General features: G+C 48.8%; 6 protein-coding genes and 1 long non-coding RNA gene across 11 annotated transcripts in view; 2 read left to right on the top strand and 5 right to left on the bottom strand.

Annotated features, from left to right (window-relative positions):
* Window positions 1-24,247, top strand: part of TwdlX (TweedleX) — a 53,378-nt gene that overhangs the window by 467 nt on the left and 28,664 nt on the right. For 2 of the 3 annotated variants that reach the window (XR_002319508.2, XM_020949416.2), the window contains exons 2-3: window positions 1-776; window positions 5,216-5,746. Coding sequence is in view for 2 of the 3 variants with exons in the window: in XM_020949416.2 (XP_020805075.2) it covers window positions 1-776; window positions 5,216-5,746 (1,307 nt within the window). In the remaining variant the exon portion in view is untranslated. Of the gene's footprint in view, window positions 777-5,215; window positions 5,747-5,923; window positions 6,004-24,247 lie in introns of those variants that run through there. The other variant, XM_086835882.1, reaches the window with a different exon arrangement.
* LOC110181622 (uncharacterized) lies at window positions 6,665-7,480 on the top strand. The gene is made up of 2 exons (XR_002319509.2): window positions 6,665-6,894; window positions 6,991-7,480. It is a non-coding gene; the product is annotated as an uncharacterized LOC110181622 (long non-coding RNA).
* Window positions 8,602-10,990, bottom strand: LOC110181617 (uncharacterized). Its single transcript, XM_086835192.1, has 4 exons — window positions 10,972-10,990; window positions 10,011-10,404; window positions 9,065-9,953; window positions 8,602-9,007 (listed from the first exon to the last, which is right to left on the bottom strand). The coding sequence occupies exons 1-3, from the start codon at window positions 10,988-10,990 to the stop codon at window positions 9,539-9,541; spliced, it is 828 nt and encodes a 275-aa protein (XP_086691318.1). The 3' UTR covers window positions 8,602-9,007; window positions 9,065-9,538.
* On the bottom strand, window positions 11,147-11,686 carry LOC147643277 (uncharacterized). The gene is made up of 2 exons (XM_086835903.1): window positions 11,249-11,686; window positions 11,147-11,191 (listed from the first exon to the last, which is right to left on the bottom strand). Exon 1 carries the CDS (start codon window positions 11,684-11,686, stop codon window positions 11,285-11,287), a length of 402 nt encoding a protein of 133 aa, XP_086692029.1. The 3' UTR covers window positions 11,147-11,191; window positions 11,249-11,284.
* LOC147643278 (uncharacterized) lies at window positions 14,460-15,266 on the bottom strand. Its single transcript, XM_086835901.1, has 2 exons — window positions 14,587-15,266; window positions 14,460-14,529 (listed from the first exon to the last, which is right to left on the bottom strand). Exon 1 carries the CDS (start codon window positions 15,022-15,024, stop codon window positions 14,623-14,625), a length of 402 nt encoding a protein of 133 aa, XP_086692027.1. The 5' UTR covers window positions 15,025-15,266; the 3' UTR covers window positions 14,460-14,529; window positions 14,587-14,622.
* LOC147643279 (uncharacterized) lies at window positions 16,948-18,847 on the bottom strand. 2 transcript variants are annotated; one of them, XM_086835888.1, is made up of 2 exons: window positions 17,921-18,847; window positions 16,948-17,863 (listed from the first exon to the last, which is right to left on the bottom strand). In XM_086835888.1, the coding sequence occupies exons 1-2, from the start codon at window positions 18,424-18,426 to the stop codon at window positions 17,809-17,811; spliced, it is 561 nt and encodes a 186-aa protein (XP_086692014.1). In that variant the 5' UTR covers window positions 18,427-18,847; the 3' UTR covers window positions 16,948-17,808. The 2 variants fall into 2 exon arrangements, with proteins under 2 accessions (XP_086692014.1, XP_086692013.1); XM_086835887.1 differs by having other exon boundaries at window positions 17,538-17,859.
* LOC147643280 (uncharacterized) lies at window positions 21,371-23,270 on the bottom strand. 2 transcript variants are annotated; one of them, XM_086835891.1, is made up of 2 exons: window positions 22,344-23,270; window positions 21,371-22,282 (listed from the first exon to the last, which is right to left on the bottom strand). In XM_086835891.1, exons 1-2 carry the CDS (start codon window positions 22,847-22,849, stop codon window positions 22,114-22,116), a joined length of 675 nt encoding a protein of 224 aa, XP_086692017.1. In that variant the 5' UTR covers window positions 22,850-23,270; the 3' UTR covers window positions 21,371-22,113. The 2 variants fall into 2 exon arrangements, with proteins under 2 accessions (XP_086692017.1, XP_086692018.1); XM_086835892.1 differs by having other exon boundaries at window positions 22,190-22,286.

Raw genomic sequence — 24,247 nt, forward strand, 5'->3', positions numbered from 1 at the left:
GCGTTTGGGGGGCACTCCGGTTCCTACAAGAAGCCATCCCTTGCGAGCCAGAGGACTCAGCCAGAGGAACCGGTCAGTGATGCTCCAGTACCTAAGAACCACAGCAAACGCCAACACCATCAACAGCATACACAGCCCAACTCTAGCACCTGGTGGAGAGCCATACCCGTCAAGGCCAAGGTGGACTCGCATTGGTTGAAGCCCCATCACCATCATCGTTCCTCACGCGACACCCAGCCGGTAGCAGGACCAGGACCTAAACCAGGAGTGCGCAAGAATAAGAGCAACAAATCCCTAGAGGCAGCTCATGAGCAGCTGGAGCTCATGCTGTCCAGGATAGAGCGGGCCAGAGACTTTCTGCCACCGCCGCCAGCGGGTGCCGCTAACACCACCACCACCACCACCACCACTAAAACCACCAGCAAAAAGAGAGGTGTCCCATGCCCAATGTTTCCAATAAGGAGCGCAGCCAAATTTGGCGAAAAGATGGCAAAGGGTGCGAGCCGCCATATGGCACAGCCACCGCCAGCGCCACCGGGTTCACCCATTAACAGCGCCCGACGGGAAGGCAGTGACTCCGCCGAAATGGAGCTCCACCTGGCTGCTGTTCCACTCGCTCACAATCCACAGAGCCTGGTGCCAGCCAAGCGGGAAGCTCTACTGGAGTTGCTCCAGCAAAGGGAGCAGCATGATAGGGGCATCGTGGATATGGTGCGCAATTCTAATGATGGGGATCAGTCCGCCAGGGATACCAGTCAGATGATGTTCCAAGTGCTGTGAGTATTCATAATTCTATAGTTTATTTAGCGGATATCGGGATATACTTCCGTAATTATTGAGATTTAGATGGGGATCTTTGGGTTTGCTTATAGATACATATGTACATATGTATATACCGATATGTATAGCAATGAAACTATATGTTTTAGTGTCAGTATCAAGGGGATTTCATGGTTTCATGCCGCCAAATTGTGGAATATATTACAAATAATTTTTATAGTAAAACAGATGATGCTCTAGATGATTTCGTTTATACACACAATGGGATAGTAATTGCAGTTGCAATTAAATATAAATATAATAGCATGTTATTTCAGATTACATTTAAATAGTTATCCTTTATAGTTAAAATGTATCTGATTAAATAACTTAAAGGGTCTTTAAACAATATAACAGTTTCCCATATGAAACAAAAATCATCTTTTATCCATAAAATTATGAAATAATTATGGGAATCTATAAACTATAAATATGTATCTGTAATCTGTACTTTTGGGCTTTTCGTCCTTTCCCTATTTACTATGTTGTTGTTACTATATTACTCCTATTTTCTTGACCTATGCTGTGTGTGAAATAAAGCAGCGACATTCGGGTGCTGCGACTGCGTCGCCGGCAGAGATGGCGGCAGCCCCAAAATGATGTCATCGCCAGCCGTCAGCTGAGCGAGTGGGGGCGAGTTGGTGGAGAGTGGGAGGTGGCAGGGGAGTGGGGAGTGGGGAGGCGGAGAGTGCCAGCTCCCAGTTTGGGGAGAGTGAAGGAGAATGGAGAATGGAAGAAATCGAGAGAGCGAGAGGGCGAGTGCGAGTCAGCTGGAAATGCTCCTCCGCTCCGCTGACGCCATTGCCTCTGCCGGCTGTGCTCTGACTCTGCCACTAACGCTGCCACTGTCGCCGTCGCTGCCGGCATGGAGTTACTCATACTCATTCACCGCAGCCGGCGCCTAGAACAAAAACAATAACAATTAGTGCAACTAGAACTCAAACAGGAGCAGGCTAAAACAGTTAACATAACAACATCAGGAGTAAAAACAACCGATTGTTTTGGTTACCATGTGTACATATGTTTTTGTTCATGTACATATGTTTACCCTTTATTCGTAGAATTGTTATTGAAAAGTATTAAATTAAGACTGGTGTTAACCTAGACAGATAAACAGTTGGAAATTCTTAGATGTTATCAAGCTTTGACACCGATTTTTACCTATATTTTTATATGTCAATTTTTTAGACCAATCAAAGTTTAAAAAACTCATAACTTAGCCAAAAAATCTGTAAATTTATTTCGGAAAGCCGCTTTGTGTTCGATTTTATTAGGGTAATAAATCTGCATACTGAATTTAAAAATTAAAATTTTGTCAATTTTTAACAATTTTAGCGATGTAACCCCTTATAAAATTTTAAAATTTTGACAAAAAGTTTGAAAATTTAATTTTGTACCAGACATGGCTAGATCGTTTCTCCAGTTGATGCTAATCAAGAATATATATGATTTTTAGGGCCGGAAATGACTGCTTCAAGAGTTACAAGCTTCTGACTAAAACTAAAATACCCTTTGCAAGGATATATAAATAACATTTATTTCGAAAAGCTTTTTGTGTATGTTTTTATTATGTGAATAGGTCTGCATAACATTTTAAAAGAGACAAGAACTAAAATATGTGCATTTATCTATAAAATATTTAAGTTTCTATAATATGTATCTACATTAAATATTATAGAACTTAAAAAAATACTTTTTGTAACTAGAAACTTGGCTGCATTTCTCGTTTTATTTTTTCCCACTTATCAATTTTATTGGTCTGAGCAATAAACCTAAAATTGGCAACAGTTAATGAAAGCATTTTTATGACCGTAATGAATCTCCTATAATATCATCAAATAATTCAAATGAACTCGTAACTGGATGAAAGAGAGATCCTTATCGTCATTATTTCGGTAAGAAAACGAGTAATAATTCGCTTATACTATATTATATATATTGTATCTCCCAGATACTGATGACTTCTTTACGGTTTTATATAATTTTCGATTGTATCGAAGGCGGCTTAGTTATACATATATCTTTTATATCTACAACTGTAAAGATAGGCGACACCTGTGACTAATGGTTCAGGTTCAAGGTCGCTGATATTTGTTATTCCGGATTACCGGCTTTCTATATATTATGCAGTTCTGGTTTTCTTTAGATCATTATTGGATAATGTCGCTAATGTCTCATGTTATTTGGTGTGCAAAAATCTCACCTGTGTTATTGCAAATTTTTGGTCTCTGCTGATATGAATCGTAATCAAATACTACGATCGACGGGCGCTAATCGGAGACTGTTTGCAGTTTGAATTTGCGATGTTACCAACATTTATACCTATATATATGTACATATGTATATTTAGGAATATATACACACTAGATATGTGGTATTTGATTAGCCAACTCCCCGGCAATCGGCCGATTTTGCCCAGAAGGCTATAAATAGCGGTGGCTAAGTAGGGGTGAGAGCTATTCGCCTTTGAAAAGGCAACCCAACCCAACCCTTTGGGATTGTAATGGAACCCATAGATTTCTGTTCATGTCTTTATTTCGTCATCTGCGTTTTTCTGGTCTTTTCCTTTTTTAAGCAAATTTTTTCATTAGTTTTTTTGCTGTATTTTTTTTCTATTCTCTGCTGATGCGCTTTATTTGTTTGATCAATAAATTTGGCTCTGCCATTTAGCAAACTTCTCGCCTATGTCATGGAAAAGGGGGTTTCTGGGGGCTTGAAACTCCTGGAATATGTTTTGGCCAAAAACAAAGTAGTACTTCTAGTTAAACTGCAAAATGAAATGATAAATATTAAAGGAAACCCATTTTAATGTATATATTAGAGAGCCGCCCCTGACCAAATGGGGTTGCGTCACCGCGCTCCGGCGGTGTTTATTAATTAATTCTTCCACAGTTTTTGGCTTCTCCATTTCCCAGTTTGATTGTGTCATATTATTTACGTGTGCTATCACTGCGATTGGAAAGCAAGGCAAGGGGGGTTTTCGGAGGAAAAATGGTTGGGGATTGGGGTGGCACGGCGACTGTTAGGTTGCCACAACCACAACCTTAACCCCAGTGACCCAGGCTATGAATAAAAGGAATAAATGAATGAATGAATGAATGAGTGAGTAAATCGCGTAATCATACCCTAATAATCATATCGGTGGCATTAGCTGGGCAAAAATGTAGGAGAATTGTGACATTTAGGCTTTGGAATACTTATTAATATTTTATTATTAATGTATGAAAATAATAATAATAATATTAATAGCTGATCCGAATATATAAAAAAAAAATTTTTAATTGCAATTTTTTGCCAATTTTTACAAATTTTAACGATGTAACCCCTTATAGTTTTTTGCAAATTTAAAAAAAAATTTGGAAAATTTTTTATTTTTACCGGACATGGATAGAATGATTCTCCTGTTCATGCTTATCAAGAATATTTATGCTTTATAGGGTCGGATATGATTCCTTCATTGATTAAAATTATATTTTCCTCTGAAAGATTCTTGAAAATGTCATTTTTATTTGATAAGTTTTTTCTTTGGAACAATTAAAATTTAAAAAATTCATAACTAAGCCAAAGTGTTTTAATGGGTAGATGGATTCTTCTGCTGATGCTGATCAAGGTTATATATGATTTATAGGGTCGGAAATGACACCTTCACTGATTAAAATTATATTTTCCCCTGCAAGATTCTTGAAATTGAAATTTCTTCATATATATTTTTTTTCTGACAAATCAAACTTTAAAATAATTCATTACTTAGCCGAAAATGCTTTAATTTTAATTCGGAAAACGTTCCTATGCTAATTTGTTTACGGTTAATACGGTTATTTTTATGGGGAATAGGGATATACATATATGAAATCATTGCATTTTTGGCTTTGTTATGACCTTAAAAGGATAATATATATTTTCTGATGCCAAATTTTGGGCAGAGTATCCCAATGGCAAATTATTTTACCTTGTTCCTTATGGCTGCCATTGGCCTAGAAGGAGACTCCTTGGAGACTCCTTCTTATTCACACTATCAATTCTGGAAGTGAAATCAAGTTGGGTGGTTGATTTTCGTGTGCATTTCCCCGGAGGGGCAGGAAAGCAACTTGCGTGACGGCGGCCCATATGAAATCTAATCCCAACTGACCCAGTCTCTGCTCCTTTCCCCCAGAGAGATAGAGAGAGACTGATGCAATAACTCAACTTTATCTATACATGCAGAAAAAAAAATTATATCATTGCTATTTTTAAGTGGCGTGAATAACATGTCAATCAATACGAAATTAAGTTAATATAAATTGAGTTAAATGAAAGCAGGAACTAGGAATCCTCAGTTAGGATAAGATCTTCATGAAATTGTTTATTAAGGGTTATTTACAACGGTTTTCTAAGGGATTCCATATTTTTCTTTTAGACCCCTCAGCCTAAACGAATCCCCGTACAACGGCAGGGACGGAAAGGCATCCGTAACCGGTTCCGGATCCGTAAAGGAGTCTCAGGAGTTGTATCAAACGAGCCCACAAACAGAAGGTTACATCCTTCCCATGGTCGGGCAGCAAAGAGACGGAAAAGAAGCAGTGGTGATCCACATGGAGGAAAAGATCCGTGAACTAAACGATCGCCAGCAGCAGGCCATGAGGGAACGGGCCGAGCTGGAGCAGCACAAGCAGCTGGTGACTCTCTGCCGGGAGAAGCAACGTCAGCGGGAAAACAGGAAACAGCTCGCTGAGATAAAAAAACAGCAGCAACGCGACGGTGAAGTCTCAAAGCCTCAAACCACCATCCAGCTGAAGGATCCGCTTGCTTCTGCTTCGATTCACATTCCCGTTCCCTTCGATCCCTGGATGAAGCTTCTCCAGGAGCGGGATCGCTTTCTAGGTCAATGCCAACGCAGCTATTTCTACAACAATTCACGGAGCCCGGCACTCTGGAAAATATATGCCAGGTAAGGCCCTATAATATTTCTATCAAACCCCAATGTTAAACGACCAAGAAAGGACCTTCCCTATCCTATAAGTCTTTCCTGGCCTTGAACTAATGAGTTCCTATGTGATGTATCTACAAAATTATTGCAGTCTCTATTATACAGTAACATTTTACATTTTAACTGTTTAAATTACAGGAGCTCCAAAGTTAACTTAACTAAACTAGGACAATAATTCAATTAATTAAAAATAATTAATAAATAAGAAATTCGGTAAACTTATGTTTTGAATTTACCCAATTTTAAAAGGATTATTTTGCTTACATCATTAAAATTATTAATTAACAAAAACGTTTAATTTCTTATAACTTTAAGTTTAGTTTGGATGCAAAAAAACCACACAGAAAATATATCCAAATTTAAATTAAATAATTTCTTATTTTGGGATGGTATTATTAAAATTTAATTCTTGAAATCTGGCTAATATCTCTCTAAGTCTCAGCAAAATACCGAAAGGTAGCGATCTGACACCTCTTGCACTAAAATTTATCTGCCTTCAGCTGTTTCTCTTCGCCTGGTACTTCGAATCCAGAAATCCAGAGATATGTGATTTTGTAGTGAAAATGTGGAAATTAAAGTCTTGTTTTTGCCTACAACAACACAAAATCTTTTTACAACAACTCATAATTACAACAACAATTTACAATTTTACAACAAAAAAGACAATAAATATATTAATTCAACTGTTAAAATTGAATTTAAATTTAAATAGGCTGTCAGTACCCGTCATATCGGTTAACCGAAAAATTTGAAATAGAATTTAAATAGTCGACCAGTTGCCGCCACATGAGTTAGGAGCCAAATTTGAATTCGCCTGATAGTCACAGCGGCAAATGGCTGCCTGCCAGAAGCTGCATGCCAGAAGCCGATAGTCAAAGCTGCACCTGGTTGCAAGCTATCAGCGGAAAGTCAAAGCGGTCACACTCGATATAAAGTAGTGAAAATGAGTTGGTCACACTGCAAAAAGCTTGTGATAATGGAAGTGTGCATTTCCGCTTGTGTTTGTATTTGTTTACACCTGGCATTAATCACGTGCATTGCACCCGAATCAGAATAATCTTAGGCGCTATTAATTACAAAAAACGCGTTTAATTATTCACATAAATAATGTAAGTATTGAACAGGGAGCCGGCGACGGCGGCTAACTGAAAATCGGTGGAAATGCAAATAATTCATTATTTATTATTTGCCAAACATTCCACCAGACTCGTATTTCGATGATGAGATCACCATGGTTTCAGATGGCTGCATGTCATCAGCCGATCATCAGGGAACACATCTGCACGTAATCTCCTGAACGTCACAGTGGCACATAGCTGTGGGTCATAAGTTGAACGTCGCTGCTGCACCTGGCTCCATGTCAGCTAATCGTCGCTGCTGCACATGGCTGCAGGCAACCAGCGGAAAGTCAATGCGGTCACACTTCGATAAAAGTAGTGAAAAATTAGTTGGTCAAATGGCAAAAAGCTTGTAACAATGGATGTGTGCATTTCCGCTTGTGTTTGTATATGTTTAAACCTGGCATTAATCACGCACATTGCACCCGAATCGGAATAGTGTTAGGTGCTATTAATTTAACAACAACGCCCTTAATTATTCACATAAATAATGTAAGTACTGAACAGGGAGCCGGCGACGGCGGCCAACTGAAAATCGAAGGGAATGCAAATAATTCATTATTTATTATTTACCAAACATTTCACCAGACTCGTATTTCCATGATGTTCGATGATGAGAAAACCATTATTTTAGATAGCTGCATGTCATCAGCCGATCGTCACAGCGAGACATATCTGCACGTCATCACCTGAACATCACAGTGGCACATAGCTGCACGTCATAAGTTGAACGTCGCTGCTGCACCTGGCTCCATGTCAGCTAATCGTCGCTGCTGCACATCGCTGCAGCAACCAGCGGAAAGTTAAAGCGGCCACACTTCGATCTAAAAGTAGCAAAAAAATGAGTTGGTCACATGGCAAAAAGTTTGTAACAATGGAAGTGTGCATTTCTGCTTGTGTTTGTATATGTTTACACCTGGCATTAATTACGCACATTGCACCCGAATCGGAATAATGTTGTGCTATTTTATAAACAACGCCCTTAATTTTTCACATAAATAATGTAAGCACTGAACAGGGAGTCGGCGACAGTGGCCAACTGAAAATCGAAGGGAATGCAAATAATTCATTATTTATTATTTGCCAAACATTCCACCAGACTCGTATTTCGATGATGAGATCATCATGGTTTCAGATAGCTGCATATCATCAGTCGATCATCACAGCGGCACCTAGCTGCGCGGCATCACCTAAACGTCACAGTGGCACATAGCTGTGGGTTATAAGTTGAACGCCGCTGCTGCACCTGGCTCCATGTCAGCTAATCGTCGCTGCTGCACATCGATGCAGGCAACCAGCGGAAAGTCAAAGCGGCCACACTTCGATCTAAAAGTAGCAAAAAATGAGTTGATCACGCTACAAAAAGTTCCTGCAATAGAGTTGACAAAGTAGCTATTTTCTAGCTGAAAGCTTTAAGCTCTGAGCTTTAAGCTCTGCTACAATATAGCTAAACTGACATCTCTAATTTGCACCTCTTGCACTAAAATTAATCAGCTTTCTGCTGATTCTGTTCGCCTGGTATTTCAGGTCGAGAATTAGATGGACTCGGACCGATTTTTGACGAAATCGAAGACTTGGTTTTTGCCTACAACAACAACAGTACTGAAACAGACCAACTTGAATGCTGGGTTTTGCCTACAAAAACAACAACAAACAACGCTTTTACAATTTTAAATTACAAGAACAACAAAAATGAAGTATATTAAATTTGTTTATTTCACGTTTTTAGTAGTTTACATTAATTCGATAATAAGCAGCTTCTGCTACCCCTTGCCGTTCGCCCTCTTTGATGACCACCCCAGCAACCGTCCCGTTCTCGGCATTCTCCTTGATCAGGCTTTCCGACTGGGCAATGAGGCCTCGCGATGAGGTCGCCTCCATGTGCGTCGGGATCACAGAGCAGGGCCAGCGACATTGCCGGACGCATCCCATTAATGCTGCCACCGCTGGCTCCATTGGCTATGTAGGCGGCTGCATTCAGGCTGCGATTGCCAGTGGGCTTGTGTATGATCTCCGCTTCGTTGCATTGCGCAGTTTTTCGGGTCCGTATCAGTGCTCCACCTCAACGTCGTCCTCATCGGCCTCGTCGTCTGTGATAAGCTGCCTGAACACGAAAAAACGTATGATAAGAGGATTCTTGAAAGCCTTGACGTGTACTCACAGCTTGTCCAGCGAGGCCTTTAGTGTGTTCTGCCTGTTAATCTTCGGCAGGCGCTTCAGCTCCGCCTCGCTCGACTTGAGGTCCTGCATCTCCTGCAGGAACTTCTGCTCGACGCAACGGCCTGCCCTCTGAGTCCCGCTCGGTGGTTGCCGGTGACAGGGTGACAGGGTGACCGTGGTAATGCCCGTTGGCGACTGCCGTTCTCTAGAAAGGCCAACGCCGTGCGTGTGTTCAGCTTGAGGGTGTTGCGGTTGGTGTTGTTGTTGCTGCTGACTTCCATTCTGATTGCTACCTGAGCTGCTGTTGCCCAATGGCAAGGCGCCCTTGGTAGAGGCACCACCGAAGGCAAACTGACGCTGTTGGGGCAGGTCGGTGCTCCTGGACTGGAGGTTGTTGTTGCTGTGCGAGGAGGCTGAGATGACCGAGTCATCAGAATACGGGTCATCGAGGCTATTCCCCTTGGCGCTGTTCACGCTAGAGGCCAGCGAGTGTGTTGGATAGCTCATCAATGATCTTCTTGATCAAGCTTTCCCACTGGGCAATGAAGTCTCGCGATGAGGGCGCCTCCTTGGGTGTCATATCACAGAGCTGGGCCAGCGACATGGCCGGACGCATCCCATTAATGCTGCCATTGCTGGCTCCATTGGCTATGTAGGCGGCTGCATTCAGGCTGCGATTGCCAGCGGTCTTGTGTACGATCTCTGGTTCGTTGCTGTTGATATAAGAATGAAAATTCAATGAGAATCGAACTCCTTTAAGTAGGTTATCTAGCACTTGCCCATTTATATCCAACTCCTGGGTGGACTGGGCATTGCGCAGTTTTCCGTGTCCATAGCAGTGCTCCACCTCAACGTCGTCCGCATTGGCCTCGTCGACTGTGCTGAGCTGGCTGGAAACGAAAAAACGTATGATAAGAGGATTCTTGAAAGTCTTCGCGTGTACTCACAGCTTGTCCAGCGAGGCCTTTAGTGTGTTCTGCCTGTTAATCTTGCGCAGGCGCTTCAGCTCCGCCCCGCGCGATTTGAGGTCCTGCACCTCTTGCTGGATCTTCTGCTCGACGGGCACGTAGCCTCGACGCAACGGCCTGCCCTCTGAGTCCCGCTCGGTGGTTGCCGGTGACAAGTTGACCGTGGAAATGCCCGTTGGCGAGCTGCCGTTCTCTAGAAAGGCCAACGCCGTGCGTGTGTGTTCAGCTTGAGGGTGTTGCGGTTGGTGTTGTTGTTGCTGCTGACTTCCATTCTGATTGCTACCTGAGCTGCTGATGTTGCCCAATGGCGAGACCGAAAGCAAACTGACGCTTCTGAGGCAGGTCGGTGCTCCTGGCGGGTGACCACGGTCAGCTTAAGGGGCGGCTGCTGCTGTTGGTGCACGGACTAGACGTTGCTGTTGCTGTGCGAGGAGGCCGAGATGCCCGAGTCATCAGAATGCGGCAGTAGCGAAGTGGTCTGCACTGCCGCCGGCCGGGATGTGACCAGCACCCCCTGGTCTTGATCCAGCTCATCCTAATCCTGCGGCTGCTCCCGAGTGCATTCACCATAACCTAAAACGTATGATGTCAAAGCTGCACATGGTTCCATGCCATCAATCGATAATCAAAGCTGCGTATGGCTGCATGCAAGCAATCGATAGTCAATGCTGCAATGCTGCACATCGTCACTGATCGTCGCTGTTGCACATGGCTGCAGGCAACCAGCTGAAAGTCAAAGCGGTCACACTTCCTTGTATAAGTAGGGAAACATGAGTTGACCTCACTGCAAAAAGCCGTTGATAATGGATATGGTCTCACCTTTTTTAAAAGTAGTAATGGCCGCCTTAACCGTTCCATTCGCGGCATTCTTCTTGATCAGGCTTTCCCACTGGGCAATGAGGTCCCGCAATGAGGGCGCCTCCTTGGGCGTCGGGATCACAGAGCAGGGCCAGCGACATTGCCGGACGCATCCCATTAATGCTGCCACCGCTGGCTACATTGGCTATGTAGGCGGCTGCATTCAGGCTGCGATTGCCAGCGGGCTTGTGTATGATCTCCGGTTCGTTGCATTGCGCAGTTTTTCGGGTCCGTATCAGTGCTCCACCTCAACGTCGTCCTCAACGTCGTCCTCATCGGCCTCGTCGTCTGTGATAAGCTGCCTGGACACGAAAAAACGTATGATAAGAGGATTCTTGAAAGCCTTGACGTGTACTCACAGCTTGTCCAGCGAGGCCTTTAGTGTGTTCTGCCTGTTAATCTTCGGCAGGCGCTTCAGCTCCGCCTCGCTCGACTTGAGGTCCTGCATCTCCTGCAGGATCTTCTGCTCGACGCAACGGCCTGCCCTCTGAGTCCCGCTCGGTGGTTGCCGGTGACATGGTTACCGTGGTAATGCCCGTTGGCGAGCTGCCGTTCTCTAGAAAGGCCAACGCCGTGCGTGTGTTCAGCTTGAGGGTGTTGCGGTTGGTGTTGTTGTTGCTGCTGACTTCCATTCTGATTGCTACCTGAGCTGCTGTTTCCCAATGGCAAGGCGCCCTTGGTAGAGGCACCACCGAAGGCAAACTGACGCTGTTGGGGCAGGTCGGTGCTCCTGGACTGGAGGTTGTTGTTGCTGTGCGAGGAGGCTGAGATGACCGAGTCATCAGAATACGGGTCATCGAGGCTATTCCCCTTGGCGCTGTTCACGCTAGAGGCCAGCGAGTGTGTTGGATAGCTCATCAATGATCTTCTTGATCAAGCTTTCCCACTGGGCAATGAAGTCTCGCGATGAGGGCGCCTCCTTGGGTGTCATATCACAGAGCTGGGCCAGCGACATGGCCGGACGCATCCCATTAATGCTGCCATTGCTGGCTCCATTGGCTATGTAGGCGGCTGCATTCAGGCTGCGATTGCCAGCGGTCTTGTGTACGATCTCTGGTTCGTTGCTGTTGATATAAGAATGAAAATTCAATGAGAATCGAACTCCTTTAAGTAGGTTATCTAGCACTTGCCCATTTATATCCAACTCCTGGGTGGACTGGGCATTGCGCAGTTTTCCGGGTCCATAGGAGTGCTCCACCTCAGAGTCCTCATCGTCAATCTCGTCCGCATCGGCCTCGTCTGTGCTGAGCTGGCTGGAAACAAAAAAAAAAACGTAAGATCAGAGGATTCTTGAAAGCCTTGACGTGTACTCACAACTTGTTCAGCGAAGCCTTCAGTGTATTCTGCCTGTTACTCTTGTGCAGGCGCTTCAGCTCCGCCTCGCGCGACTTGAGGCTCTGCAGCTCCTGCTGGATCTTCTGCTCGACGCAATGGCCTGCCCTCTGCTGGTGATAGGGTGACTGTGGTACTGCCCGATGGCGAGTTGCCGTTCTCCAGGAAGGCCAACGCCGTACGTGTGATCAGCTTGAGGGTGTTGCTGTTGGTGTTGTTGTTGCTGCTGACTTCCATTTTGATTGCTCCCTGAGCTGCTGATGTTGCCCAAGGGCGAGACCGAAAGCAAACTGACGCTTCTGAGGCAGGTCGGTGCTCCTGGCGGGTGACCACGGTCAGCTTAAGCGGCGGCTGCTGCTGTTGGTGCATGGACTGGAGGTTGCTGTTGCTGTGCGAGGAGGCCGAGATGCCCGGGTCATCAAAATGCGGCAGTAGCGTAGTGGTCTGCACTGCCGCCGGCCGGGATGTGACCAGCACCCCCTGGTCTTGATCCAGCTCATCCTGATCCTGCGGCTGCCCCCGAGTGCATTCACCATAACCTAAAACGTATGATGTCAAAGCTGCACATGGTTCCATGCCATCAATCGATAATCAAAGCTGCGTATGGCTGCATGCAAGCAATCGATAGTCAATGCTGCAATGCTGCACATCGTCACTGATCGTCGCTGTTGCACATGGCTGCAGGCAACCAGCTGAAAGTCAAAGCGGTCACACTTCCTTGTATAAGTAGGGAAACATGAGTTGACCACACTGCAAAAAGCCGGTGATAATGGATATGGTCTCACCTTTTTTAAAAGTAGTAATGGCCGCCTTAACCGTTCCATTCGCGGCATTCTTCTTGATCAGGCTTTCCCACTGGGCAATGAGGTCTCGCGATGAGGGCGCCTCCTTGGGTGTCAGATCATAGAGCTGGGCCAGCGACATGGCCGGACGCATCCCATTAATGCTGCCATTGCTGGCTCCATTGGCTATGTAGGCGGCTGCATTCAGGCTGCGATTGCCAGCGGTCTTATGTATGATCTCCGGTTCGTTGCTGTTGATATAAGAATGAAAATTCAATGAGAATCGAACTCCTTTAAGTAGGTTATCTAGCACTTGCCCATTTATATCCAACTCCTGGGTGGACTGGGCATTGCGCAGTTTTCCGGGTCCATAGGAGTGCTCCACCTCAGAGTCCTCATCATCAACCTCGTCCGCATCGGCCTCGTCTGTGCTGAGCTGGCTGGAAACAAAAAAAAAAAAAAACGTAAGATCAGAGGATTCTTGAAAGCCTTGACGTGTACTCACAACTTGTTCAGCGAAGCCTTCAGTGTATTCTGCCTGTTACTTTTGTGCAGGCGCTTCAGCTCCGCCTCGCGCGACTTGAGGCTCTGCAGCTCCTGCTGGATCTTCTGCTCGACGCAATGGCCTGCCCTCTGCTGGTGATAGGGTGACTGTGGTACTGCCCGATGGCGAGTTGCCGTTCTCCAGGAAGGCCAACGCCGTGCGTGTGATCAGCTTGAGGGTGTTGCTGTTGACTTCCATTTTAATTGCTCCCTGAGCTGCTGATGTTGCCCAAGGGCAACACCGAAGGCAAACTGACGCTTCTGGTGCAGGTCGCTGCTCCTGGCGGGTGACCACGGTCAGCATAAGCGGCGGCTGCTGCACTGCCGCCGGCCGGGCTGTGACCAGCACCCTCTAGTCTTGATCCAGCTCATCCTGATCCTGTGGCTGCTCCCGAGTGCATTCACCATAACCCAAAACGTAGGATGTCAAAGCTGCACATGGTTCCATGCCATCAATCGATAATCAAAGCTGCGTATGGCTGCATGCAAGCAATCGATAGTCAATGCTGCAATGCTGCACATCGTCACTGATCGTCGCTGTTGCACATGGCTGCAGGCAACCAGCAGAAAGTCAAAGCGGTCACACATCCTTGTATAAGTAGGGAAACATGAGTTGACCACACTGCAAAAAGCCGTTGATAATGGATATGGTCTCACCTTTTTTAAAAGTAGTAATGGCCGCCTTAACCGTTCCATTCGCGGCATTCTTGATCAGGCTTTCCCACTGGGCAATGAGGTCCCGCAATGAGGGCGCCTCCTTGGGGGTCGGGATCACAGAGCAGGGCCAGCGACATTGCCGGACGCATCCCATTAATGCTGCCACCGCTGGCTCCATTGGCTATGTAGGCGGCTGCATTCAGGCTGCGATTGCCAGCGGGCTTGTGTATGATCTCCGGTTCGTTGCATTGCGCAGTTTTTCGGGTCCGTATCAGTGCTCCACCTCAACGTCGTCCTCATCGGCCTCGTCGTCTGTGATAAGCTGCCTGGACACGAAAAAACGTATGATAAGAGGATTCTTGAAAGCCTTGACGTGTACTCACAGCTTGTCCAGCGAGGCCTTTAGTGTGTTCTGCCTGTTAATCTTCGGCAGGCGCTTCAGCTCCGCCTCGCTCGACTTGAGGTCCTGCATCTCCTGCAGGATCTTCTGCTCGACGCAACGGCCTGCCCTCTGAGTCCCGCTCGGTGGTTGCCGGTGACATGGTTACCGTGGTAATGCCCGTTGGCGAGCTGCCGTTCTCTAGAAAGGCCAACGCCGTGCGTGTGTTCAGCTTGAGGGTGTTGCGGTTGGTGTTGTTGTTGCTGCTGACTTCCATTCTGATTGCTACCTGAGCTGCTGTTTCCCAATGGCAAGGCGCCCTTGGTAGAGGCACCACCGAAGGCAAACTGACGCTGTTGGGGCAGGTCGGTGCTCCTGGACTGGAGGTTGTTGTTGCTGTGCGAGGAGGCTGAGATGACCGAGTCATCAGAATACGGGTCATCGAGGCTATTCCCCTTGGCGCTGTTCACGCTAGAGGCCAGCGAGTGTGTTGGATAGCTCATCAATGATCTTCTTGATCAAGCTTTCCCACTGGGCAATGAAGTCTCGCGATGAGGGCGCCTCCTTGGGTGTCATATCACAGAGCTGGGCCAGCGACATGGCCGGACGCATCCCATTAATGCTGCCATTGCTGGCTCCATTGGCTATGTAGGCGGCTGCATTCAGGCTGCGATTGCCAGCGGTCTTGTGTACGATCTCTGGTTCGTTGCTGTTGATATAAGAATGAAAATTCAATGAGAATCGAACTCCTTTAAGTAGGTTATCTAGCACTTGCCCATTTATATCCAACTCCTGGGTGGACTGGGCATTGCGCAGTTTTCCGGGTCCATAGGAGTGCTCCACCTCAGAGTCCTCATCGTCAATCTCGTCCGCATCGGCCTCGTCTGTGCTGAGCTGGCTGGAAACAAAAAAAAAACGTAAGATCAGAGGATTCTTGAAAGCCTTGACGTGTACTCACAACTTGTTCAGCGAAGCCTTCAGTGTATTCTGCCTGTTACTCTTGTGCAGGCGCTTCAGCTCCGCCTCGCGCGACTTGAGGCTCTGCAGCTCCTGCTGGATCTTCTGCTCGACGCAATGGCCTGCCCTCTGCTGGTGATAGGGTGACTGTGGTACTGCCCGATGGCGAGTTGCCGTTCTCCAGGAAGGCCAACGCCGTACGTGTGATCAGCTTGAGGGTGTTGCTGTTGGTGTTGTTGCTGCTGACTTCCATTTTGATTGCTCCCTGAGCTGCTGATGTTGCCCAAGGGCGAGACCGAAAGCAAACTGACGCTTCTGAGGCAGGTCGGTGCTCCTGGCGGGTGACCACGGTCAGCTTAAGCGGCGGCTGCTGCTGTTGGTGCATGGACTGGAGGTTGCTGTTGCTGTGCGAGGAGGCCGAGATGCCCGGGTCATCAAAATGCGGCAGTAGCGTAGTGGTCTGCACTGCCGCCGGCCGGGATGTGACCAGCACCCCCTGGTCTTGATCCAGCTCATCCTGATCCTGCGGCTGCCCCAGAGTGCATTCACCATAACCTAAAACGTATGATGTCAAAGCTGCACATGGTTCCATGCCATCAATCGATAATCAAAGCTGCGTATGGCTGCATGCAAGCAATCGATAGTCAATGCTGCAATGCTGCACATCGTCACTGATCGTCGCTGTTGCACATGGCTGCAGGCAACCAGCTGAAAGTCAAAGCGGTCACACTTCCTTGTATAAGTAGGGAAACATGAGTTGACCACACTGCAAAAAGCCGGTGATAATGGATATGGTCTCACCTTTTTTAAAAGTAGTAATGGCCGCCTTAACCGTTCCATTCGCGGCATTCTTCTTGATCAGGCTTTCCCACTGGGCAATGAGGTCTCGCGATGAGGGCGCCTCCTTGGGTGTCAGATCATAGAGCTGGGCCAGCGACATGGCCGGACGCATCCCATTAATGCTGCCATTGCTGGCTCCATTGGCTATGTAGGCGGCTGCATTCAGGCTGCGATTGCCAGCGGTCTTATGTATGATCTCCGGTTCGTTGCTGTTGATATAAGAATGAAAATTCAATGAGAATCGAACTCCTTTAAGTAGGTTATCTAGCACTTGCCCATTTATATCCAACTCCTGGGTGGACTGGGCATTGCGCAGTTTTCCGGGTCCATAGGAGTGCTCCACCTCAGAGTCCTCATCGTCAACCTCGTCCGCATCGGCCTCGTCTGTGCTGAGCTGGCTGGAAACAAAAAAAAAAAAAAACGTAAGATCAGAGGATTCTTGAAAGCCTTGACGTGTACTCACAACTTGTTCAGCGAAGCCTTCAGTGTATTCTGCCTGTTACTTTTGTGCAGGCGCTTCAGCTCCGCCTCGCGCGACTTGAGGCTCTGCAGCTCCTGCTGGATCTTCTGCTCGACGCAATGGCCTGCCCTCTGCTGGTGATAGGGTGACTGTGGTACTGCCCGATGGCGAGTTGCCGTTCTCCAGGAAGGCCAACGCCGTGCGTGTGATCAGCTTGAGGGTGTTGCTGTTGACTTCCATTTTAATTGCTCCCTGAGCTGCTGATGTTGCCCAAGGGCAACACCGAAGGCAAACTGACGCTTCTGGTGCAGGTCGCTGCTCCTGGCGGGTGACCACGGTCAGCATAAGCGGCGGCTGCTGCACTGCCGCCGGCCGGGCTGTGACCAGCACCCTCTAGTCTTGATCCAGCTCATCCTGATCCTGTGGCTGCTCCCGAGTGCATTCACCATAACCCAAAACGTAGGATGTCAAAGCTGCACATGGTTCCATGCCATCAATCGATAATCAAAGCTGCGTATGGCTGCATGCAAGCAATCGATAGTCAATGCTGCAATGCTGCACATCGTCACTGATCGTCGCTGTTGCACATGGCTGCAGGCAACCAGCAGAAAGTCAAAGCGGTCACACATCCTTGTATAAGTAGGGAAACATGAGTTGACCACACTGCAAAAAGCCGTTGATAATGGATATGGTCTCACCTTTTTTAAAAGTAGTAATGGCCGCCTTAACCGTTCCATTCGCGGCATTCTTGATCAGGCTTTCCCACTGGGCAATGAGGTCCCGCAATGAGGGCGCCTCCTTGGGGGTCGGGATCACAGAGCAGGGCCAGCGACATTGCCGGACGCATCCCATTAATGCTGCCACCGCTGGCTCCATTGGCTATGTAGGCGGCTGCATTCAGGCTGCGATTGCCAGCGGGCTTGTGTATGATCTCCGGTTCGTTGCATTGCGCAGTTTTTCGGGTCCGTATCAGTGCTCCACCTCAACGTCGTCCTCATCGGCCTCGTCGTCTGTGATAAGCTGCCTGGACACGAAAAAACGTATGATAAGAGGATTCTTGAAAGCCTTGACGTGTACTCACAGCTTGTCCAGCGAGGCCTTTAGTGTGTTCTGCCTGTTAATCTTCGGCAGGCGCTTCAGCTCCGCCTCGCTCGACTTGAGGTCCTGCATCTCCTGCAGGATCTTCTGCTCGACGCAACGGCCTGCCCTCTGAGTCCCGCTCGGTGGTTGCCGGTGACAGGGTGACAGGGTGACCGTGGTAATGCCCGTTGGCGACTGCCGTTCTCTAGAAAGGCCAACGCCGTGCGTGTGTTCAGCTTGAGGGTGTTGCGGTTGGTGTTGTTGTTGCTGCTGACTTCCATTCTGATTGCTACCTGAGCTGCTGTTGCCCAATGGCGAGGCGCCCTTGGTAGAGGCACCACCGAAGGCAAACTGACGCTGTTGGGGCAGGTCGGTGCTCCTGGACTGGAGGTTGTTGTTGCTGTGCGAGGAGGCTGAGATGACCGAGTCATCAGAATACGGGTCATCGAGGCTATTCCCCTTGGCGCTGTTCACGCTAGAGGCCAGCGAGTGTGTTGGATAGCTCATCAATGATCTTCTTGATCAAGCTTTCCCACTGGGCAATGAAGTCTCGCGATGAGGGCGCCTCCTTGGGTGTCATATCACAGAGCTGGGCCAGCGACATGGCCGGACGCATCCCATTAATGCTGCCATTGCTGGCTCCATTGGCTATGTAGGCGGCTGCATTCAGGCTGCGATTGCCAGCGGTCTTGTGTACGATCTCTGGTTCGTTGCTGTTGATATAAGAATGAAAATTCAATGAGAATCGAACTCCTTTAAGTAAGTTATCTAGCACTTGCCCATTTATATCCAACTCCTGGGTGGACTGGGCATTGCGCAGTTTTCCGGGTCCATAGGAGTGCTCCACCTCAGAGTCCTCATCGTCAATCTCGTCCGCATCGGCCTCGTCTGTGCTGAGCTGGCTGGAAACAAAAAAAAAAACGTAAGATCAGAGGATTCTTGAAAGCCTTGACGTGTACTCACAACTTGTTCAGCGAAGCCTTCAGTGTATTCTGCCTGTTACTCTTGTGCAGGCGCTTCAGCTCCGCCTCGCGCGACTTGAGGCTCTGCAGCTCCTGCTGGATCTTCTGCTCGACGCAATGGCCTGCCCTCTGCTGGTGATAGGGTGACTGTGGTACTGCCCGATGGCGAGTTGCCGTTCTCCAGGAAGGCCAACGCCGTGCGTGTGATCAGCTTGAGGGTGTTGCTGTTGACTTCCATTTTAATTGCTCCCTGAGCTGCTGATGTTGCCCAAGGGCAACACCGAAGGCAAACTGACGCTTCTGGTGCAGGTCGCTGCTCCTGGCGGGTGACCACGGTCAGCATAAGCGGCGGCTGCTGCACTGCCGCCGGCCGGGCTGTGACCAGCACCCTCTAGTCTTGATCCAGCTCATCCTGATCCTGTGGCTGCTCCCGAGTGCATTCACCATAACCCAAAACGTAGGATGTCAAAGCTGCACATGGTTCCATGCCATCAATCGATAATCAAAGCTGCGTATGGCTGCATGCAAGCAATCGATAGTCAATGCTGCAATGCTGCACATCGTCACTGATCGTCGCTGTTGCACATGGCTGCAGGCAACCAGCAGAAAGTCAAAGCGGTCACACATCCTTGTATAAGTAGGGAAACATGAGTTGACCACACTGCAAAAAGCCGTTGATAATGGATATGGTCTCACCTTTTTTAAAAGTAGTAATGGCCGCCTTAACCGTTCCATTCGCGGCATTCTTGATCAGGCTTTCCCACTGGGCAATGAGGTCCCGCAATGAGGGCGCCACCTTGGGGGTCGGGATCACAGAGCAGGGCCAGCGACATTGCCGGACGCATCCCATTAATGCTGCCACCGCTGGCTCCATTGGCTATGTAGGCGGCTGCATTCAGGCTGCGATTGCCAGCGGGCTTGTGTATGATCTCCGGTTCGTTGCTGTTGATATAAGAATGAAAATTCAATGAGAATCGAACTCCTTTAAGTAAGTTATCTAGCACTTGCCCATTTATATCCAACTCCTGGGTGGACTGGGCATTGCGCAGTTTTCCGGGTCCATAGGAGTGCTCCACCTCAGAGTCCTCATCGTCAATCTCGTCCGCATCGGCCTCGTCTGTGCTGAGCTGGCTGGAAACAAAAAAAAAAAACGTAAGATCAGAGGATTCTTGAAAGCCTTGACGTGTACTCACAACTTGTTCAGCGAAGCCTTCAGTGTATTCTGCCTGTTACTCTTGTGCAGGCGCTTCAGCTCCGCCTCGCGCGACTTGAGGCTCTGCAGCTCCTGCTGGATCTTCTGCTCGACGCAATGGCCTGCCCTCTGCTGGTGATAGGGTGACTGTGGTACTGCCCGATGGCGAGTTGCCGTTCTCCAGGAAGGCCAACGCCGTGCGTGTGATCAGCTTGAGGGTGTTGCTGTTGACTTCCATTTTAATTGCTCCCTGAGCTGCTGATGTTGCCCAAGGGCAACACCGAAGGCAAACTGACGCTTCTGGTGCAGGTCGCTGCTCCTGGCGGGTGACCACGGTCAGCATAAGCGGCGGCTGCTGCACTGCCGCCGGCCGGGCTGTGACCAGCACCCTCTAGTCTTGATCCAGCTCATCCTGATCCTGTGGCTGCTCCCGAGTGCATTCACCATAACCCAAAACGTAGGATGTCAAAGCTGCACATGGTTCCATGCCATCAATCGATAATCAAAGCTGCGTATGGCTGCATGCAAGCAATCGATAGTCAATGCTGCAATGCTGCACATCGTCACTGATCGTCGCTGTTGCACATGGCTGCAGGCAACCAGCAGAAAGTCAAAGCGGTCACACATCCTTGTATAAGTAGGGAAACATGAGTTGACCACACTGCAAAAAGCCGTTGATAATGGATATGGTCTCACCTTTTTTAAAAGTAGTAATGGCCGCCTTAACCGTTCCATTCGCGGCATTCTTGATCAGGCTTTCCCACTGGGCAATGAGGTCCCGCAATGAGGGCGCCTCCTTGGGGGTCGGGATCACAGAGCAGGGCCAGCGACATTGCCGGACGCATCCCATTAATGCTGCCATTGCTGGCTCCATTGGCTATGTAGGCGGCTGCATTCAGGCTGCGATTGCCAGCGGTCTTGTGTACGATCTCTGGTTCGTTGCTGTTGATATAAGAATGAAAATTCAATGAGAATCGAACTCCTTTAAGTAAGTTATCTAGCACTTGCCCATTTATATCCAACTCCTGGGTGGACTGGGCATTGCGCAGTTTTCCGGGTCCATAGGAGTGCTCCACCTCAGAGTCCTCATCGTCAATCTCGTCCGCATCGGCCTCGTCTGTGCTGAGCTGGCTGGAAACAAAAAAAAAAACGTAAGATCAGAGGATTCTTGAAAGCCTTGACGTGTACTCACAACTTGTTCAGCGAAGCCTTCAGTGTATTCTGCCTGTTACTCTTGTGCAGGCGCTTCAGCTCCGCCTCGCGCGACTTGAGGCTCTGCAGCTCCTGCTGGATCTTCTGCTCGACGCAATGGCCTGCCCTCTGCTGGTGATAGGGTGACTGTGGTACTGCCCGATGGCGAGTTGCCGTTCTCCAGGAAGGCCAACGCCGTGCGTGTGATCAGCTTGAGGGTGTTGCTGTTGACTTCCATTTTAATTGCTCCCTGAGCTGCTGATGTTGCCCAAGGGCAACACCGAAGGCAAACTGACGCTTCTGGTGCAGGTCGCTGCTCCTGGCGGGTGACCACGGTCAGCATAAGCGGCGGCTGCTGCACTGCCGCCGGCCGGGCTGTGACCAGCACCCTCTAGTCTTGATCCAGCTCATCCTGATCCTGTGGCTGCTCCCGAGTGCATTCACCATAACCCAAAACGTAGGATGTCAAAGCTGCACATGGTTCCATGCCATCAATCGATAATCAAAGCTGCGTATGGCTGCATGCAAGCAATCGATAGTCAATGCTGCAATGCTGCACATCGTCACTGATCGTCGCTGTTGCACATGGCTGCAGGCAACCAGCAGAAAGTCAAAGCGGTCACACATCCTTGTATAAGTAGGGAAACATGAGTTGACCACACTGCAAAAAGCCGTTGATAATGGATATGGTCTCACCTTTTTTAAAAGTAGTAATGGCCGCCTTAACCGTTCCATTCGCGGCATTCTTGATCAGGCTTTCCCACTGGGCAATGAGGTCCCGCAATGAGGGCGCCTCCTTGGGGGTCGGGATCACAGAGCAGGGCCAGCGACATTGCCGGACGCATCCCATTAATGCTGCCACCGCTGGCTCCATTGGCTATGTAGGCGGCTGCATTCAGGCTGCGATTGCCAGCGGGCTTGTGTATGATCTCCGGTTCGTTGCATTGCGCAGTTTTTCGGGTCCGTATCAGTGCTCCACCTCAACGTCGTCCTCATCGGCCTCGTCGTCTGTGATAAGCTGCCTGGACACGAAAAAACGTATGATAAGAGGATTCTTGAAAGCCTTGACGTGTACTCACAGCTTGTCCAGCGAGGCCTTTAGTGTGTTCTGCCTGTTAATCTTCGGCAGGCGCTTCAGCTCCGCCTCGCTCGACTTGAGGTCCTGCATCTCCTGCAGGATCTTCTGCTCGACGCAACGGCCTGCCCTCTGAGTCCCGCTCGGTGGTTGCCGGTGACAGGGTGACAGGGTGACCGTGGTAATGCCCGTTGGCGACTGCCGTTCTCTAGAAAGGCCAACGCCGTGCGTGTGTTCAGCTTGAGGGTGTTGCGGTTGGTGTTGTTGTTGCTGCTGACTTCCATTCTGATTGCTACCTGAGCTGCTGTTGCCCAATGGCGAGGCGCCCTTGGTAGAGGCACCACCGAAGGCAAACTGACGCTGTTGGGGCAGGTCGGTGCTCCTGGACTGGAGGTTGTTGTTGCTGTGCGAGGAGGCTGAGATGACCGAGTCATCAGAATACGGGTCATCGAGGCTATTCCCCTTGGCGCTGTTCACGCTAGAGGCCAGCGAGTGTGTTGGATAGCTCATCAATGATCTTCTTGATCAAGCTTTCCCACTGGGCAATGAAGTCTCGCGATGAGGGCGCCTCCTTGGGTGTCATATCACAGAGCTGGGCCAGCGACATGGCCGGACGCATCCCATTAATGCTGCCATTGCTGGCTCCATTGGCTATGTAGGCGGCTGCATTCAGGCTGCGATTGCCAGCGGTCTTGTGTACGATCTCTGGTTCGTTGCTGTTGATATAAGAATGAAAATTCAATGAGAATCGAACTCCTTTAAGTAAGTTATCTAGCACTTGCCCATTTATATCCAACTCCTGGGTGGACTGGGCATTGCGCAGTTTTCCGGGTCCATAGGAGTGCTCCACCTCAGAGTCCTCATCGTCAATCTCGTCCGCATCGGCCTCGTCTGTGCTGAGCTGGCTGGAAACAAAAAAAAAAACGTAAGATCAGAGGATTCTTGAAAGCCTTGACGTGTACTCACAACTTGTTCAGCGAAGCCTTCAGTGTATTCTGCCTGTTACTCTTGTGCAGGCGCTTCAGCTCCGCCTCGCGCGACTTGAGGCTCTGCAGCTCCTGCTGGATCTTCTGCTCGACGCAATGGCCTGCTCTCTGCTGGTGATAGGGTGACTGTGGTACTGCCCGATGGCGAGTTGCCGTTCTCCAGGAAGGCCAACGCCGTACGTGTGATCAGCTTGAGGGTGTTGCTGTTGGTGTTGTTGCTGCTGACTTCCATTTTGATTGCTCCCTGAGCTGCTGATGTTGCCCAAGGGCGAGACCGAAAGCAAACTGACGCTTCTGAGGCAGGTCGGTGCTCCTGGCGGGTGACCACGGTCAGCTTAAGCGGCGGCTGCTGCTGTTGGTGCATGGACTGGAGGTTGCTGTTGCTGTGCGAGGAGGCCGAGATGCCCGGGTCATCAAAATGCGGCAGTAGCGTAGTGGTCTGCACTGCCGCCGGCCGGGATGTGACCAGCACCCCCTGGTCTTGATCCAGCTCATCCTGATCCTGCGGCTGCCCCAGAGTGCATTCACCATAACCTAAAACGTATGATGTCAAAGCTGCACATGGTTCCATGCCATCAATCGATAATCAAAGCTGCGTATGGCTGCATGCAAGCAATCGATAGTCAATGCTGCAATGCTGCACATCGTCACTGATCGTCGCTGTTGCACATGGCTGCAGGCAACCAGCAGAAAGTCAAAGCGGTCACACTTCCTTGTATAAGTAGGGAAACATGAGTTGACCACACTGCAAAAAGCCGGTGATAATGGATATGGTCTCACCTTTTTTAAAAGTAGTAATGGCCGCCTTAACCGTTCCATTCGCGGCATTCTTCTTGATCAGGCTTTCCCACTGGGCAATGAGGTCTCGCGATGAGGGCGCCTCCTTGGGTGTCAGATCATAGAGCTGGGCCAGCGACATGGC

This window comes from Drosophila serrata, unplaced genomic scaffold (genome assembly GCF_035046125.1).
Source record: "Drosophila serrata isolate PLE 108 unplaced genomic scaffold, ASM3504612v1 contig_276, whole genome shotgun sequence".
Classification (NCBI taxonomy): Eukaryota; Metazoa; Arthropoda; class Insecta; order Diptera; family Drosophilidae; genus Drosophila; species Drosophila serrata.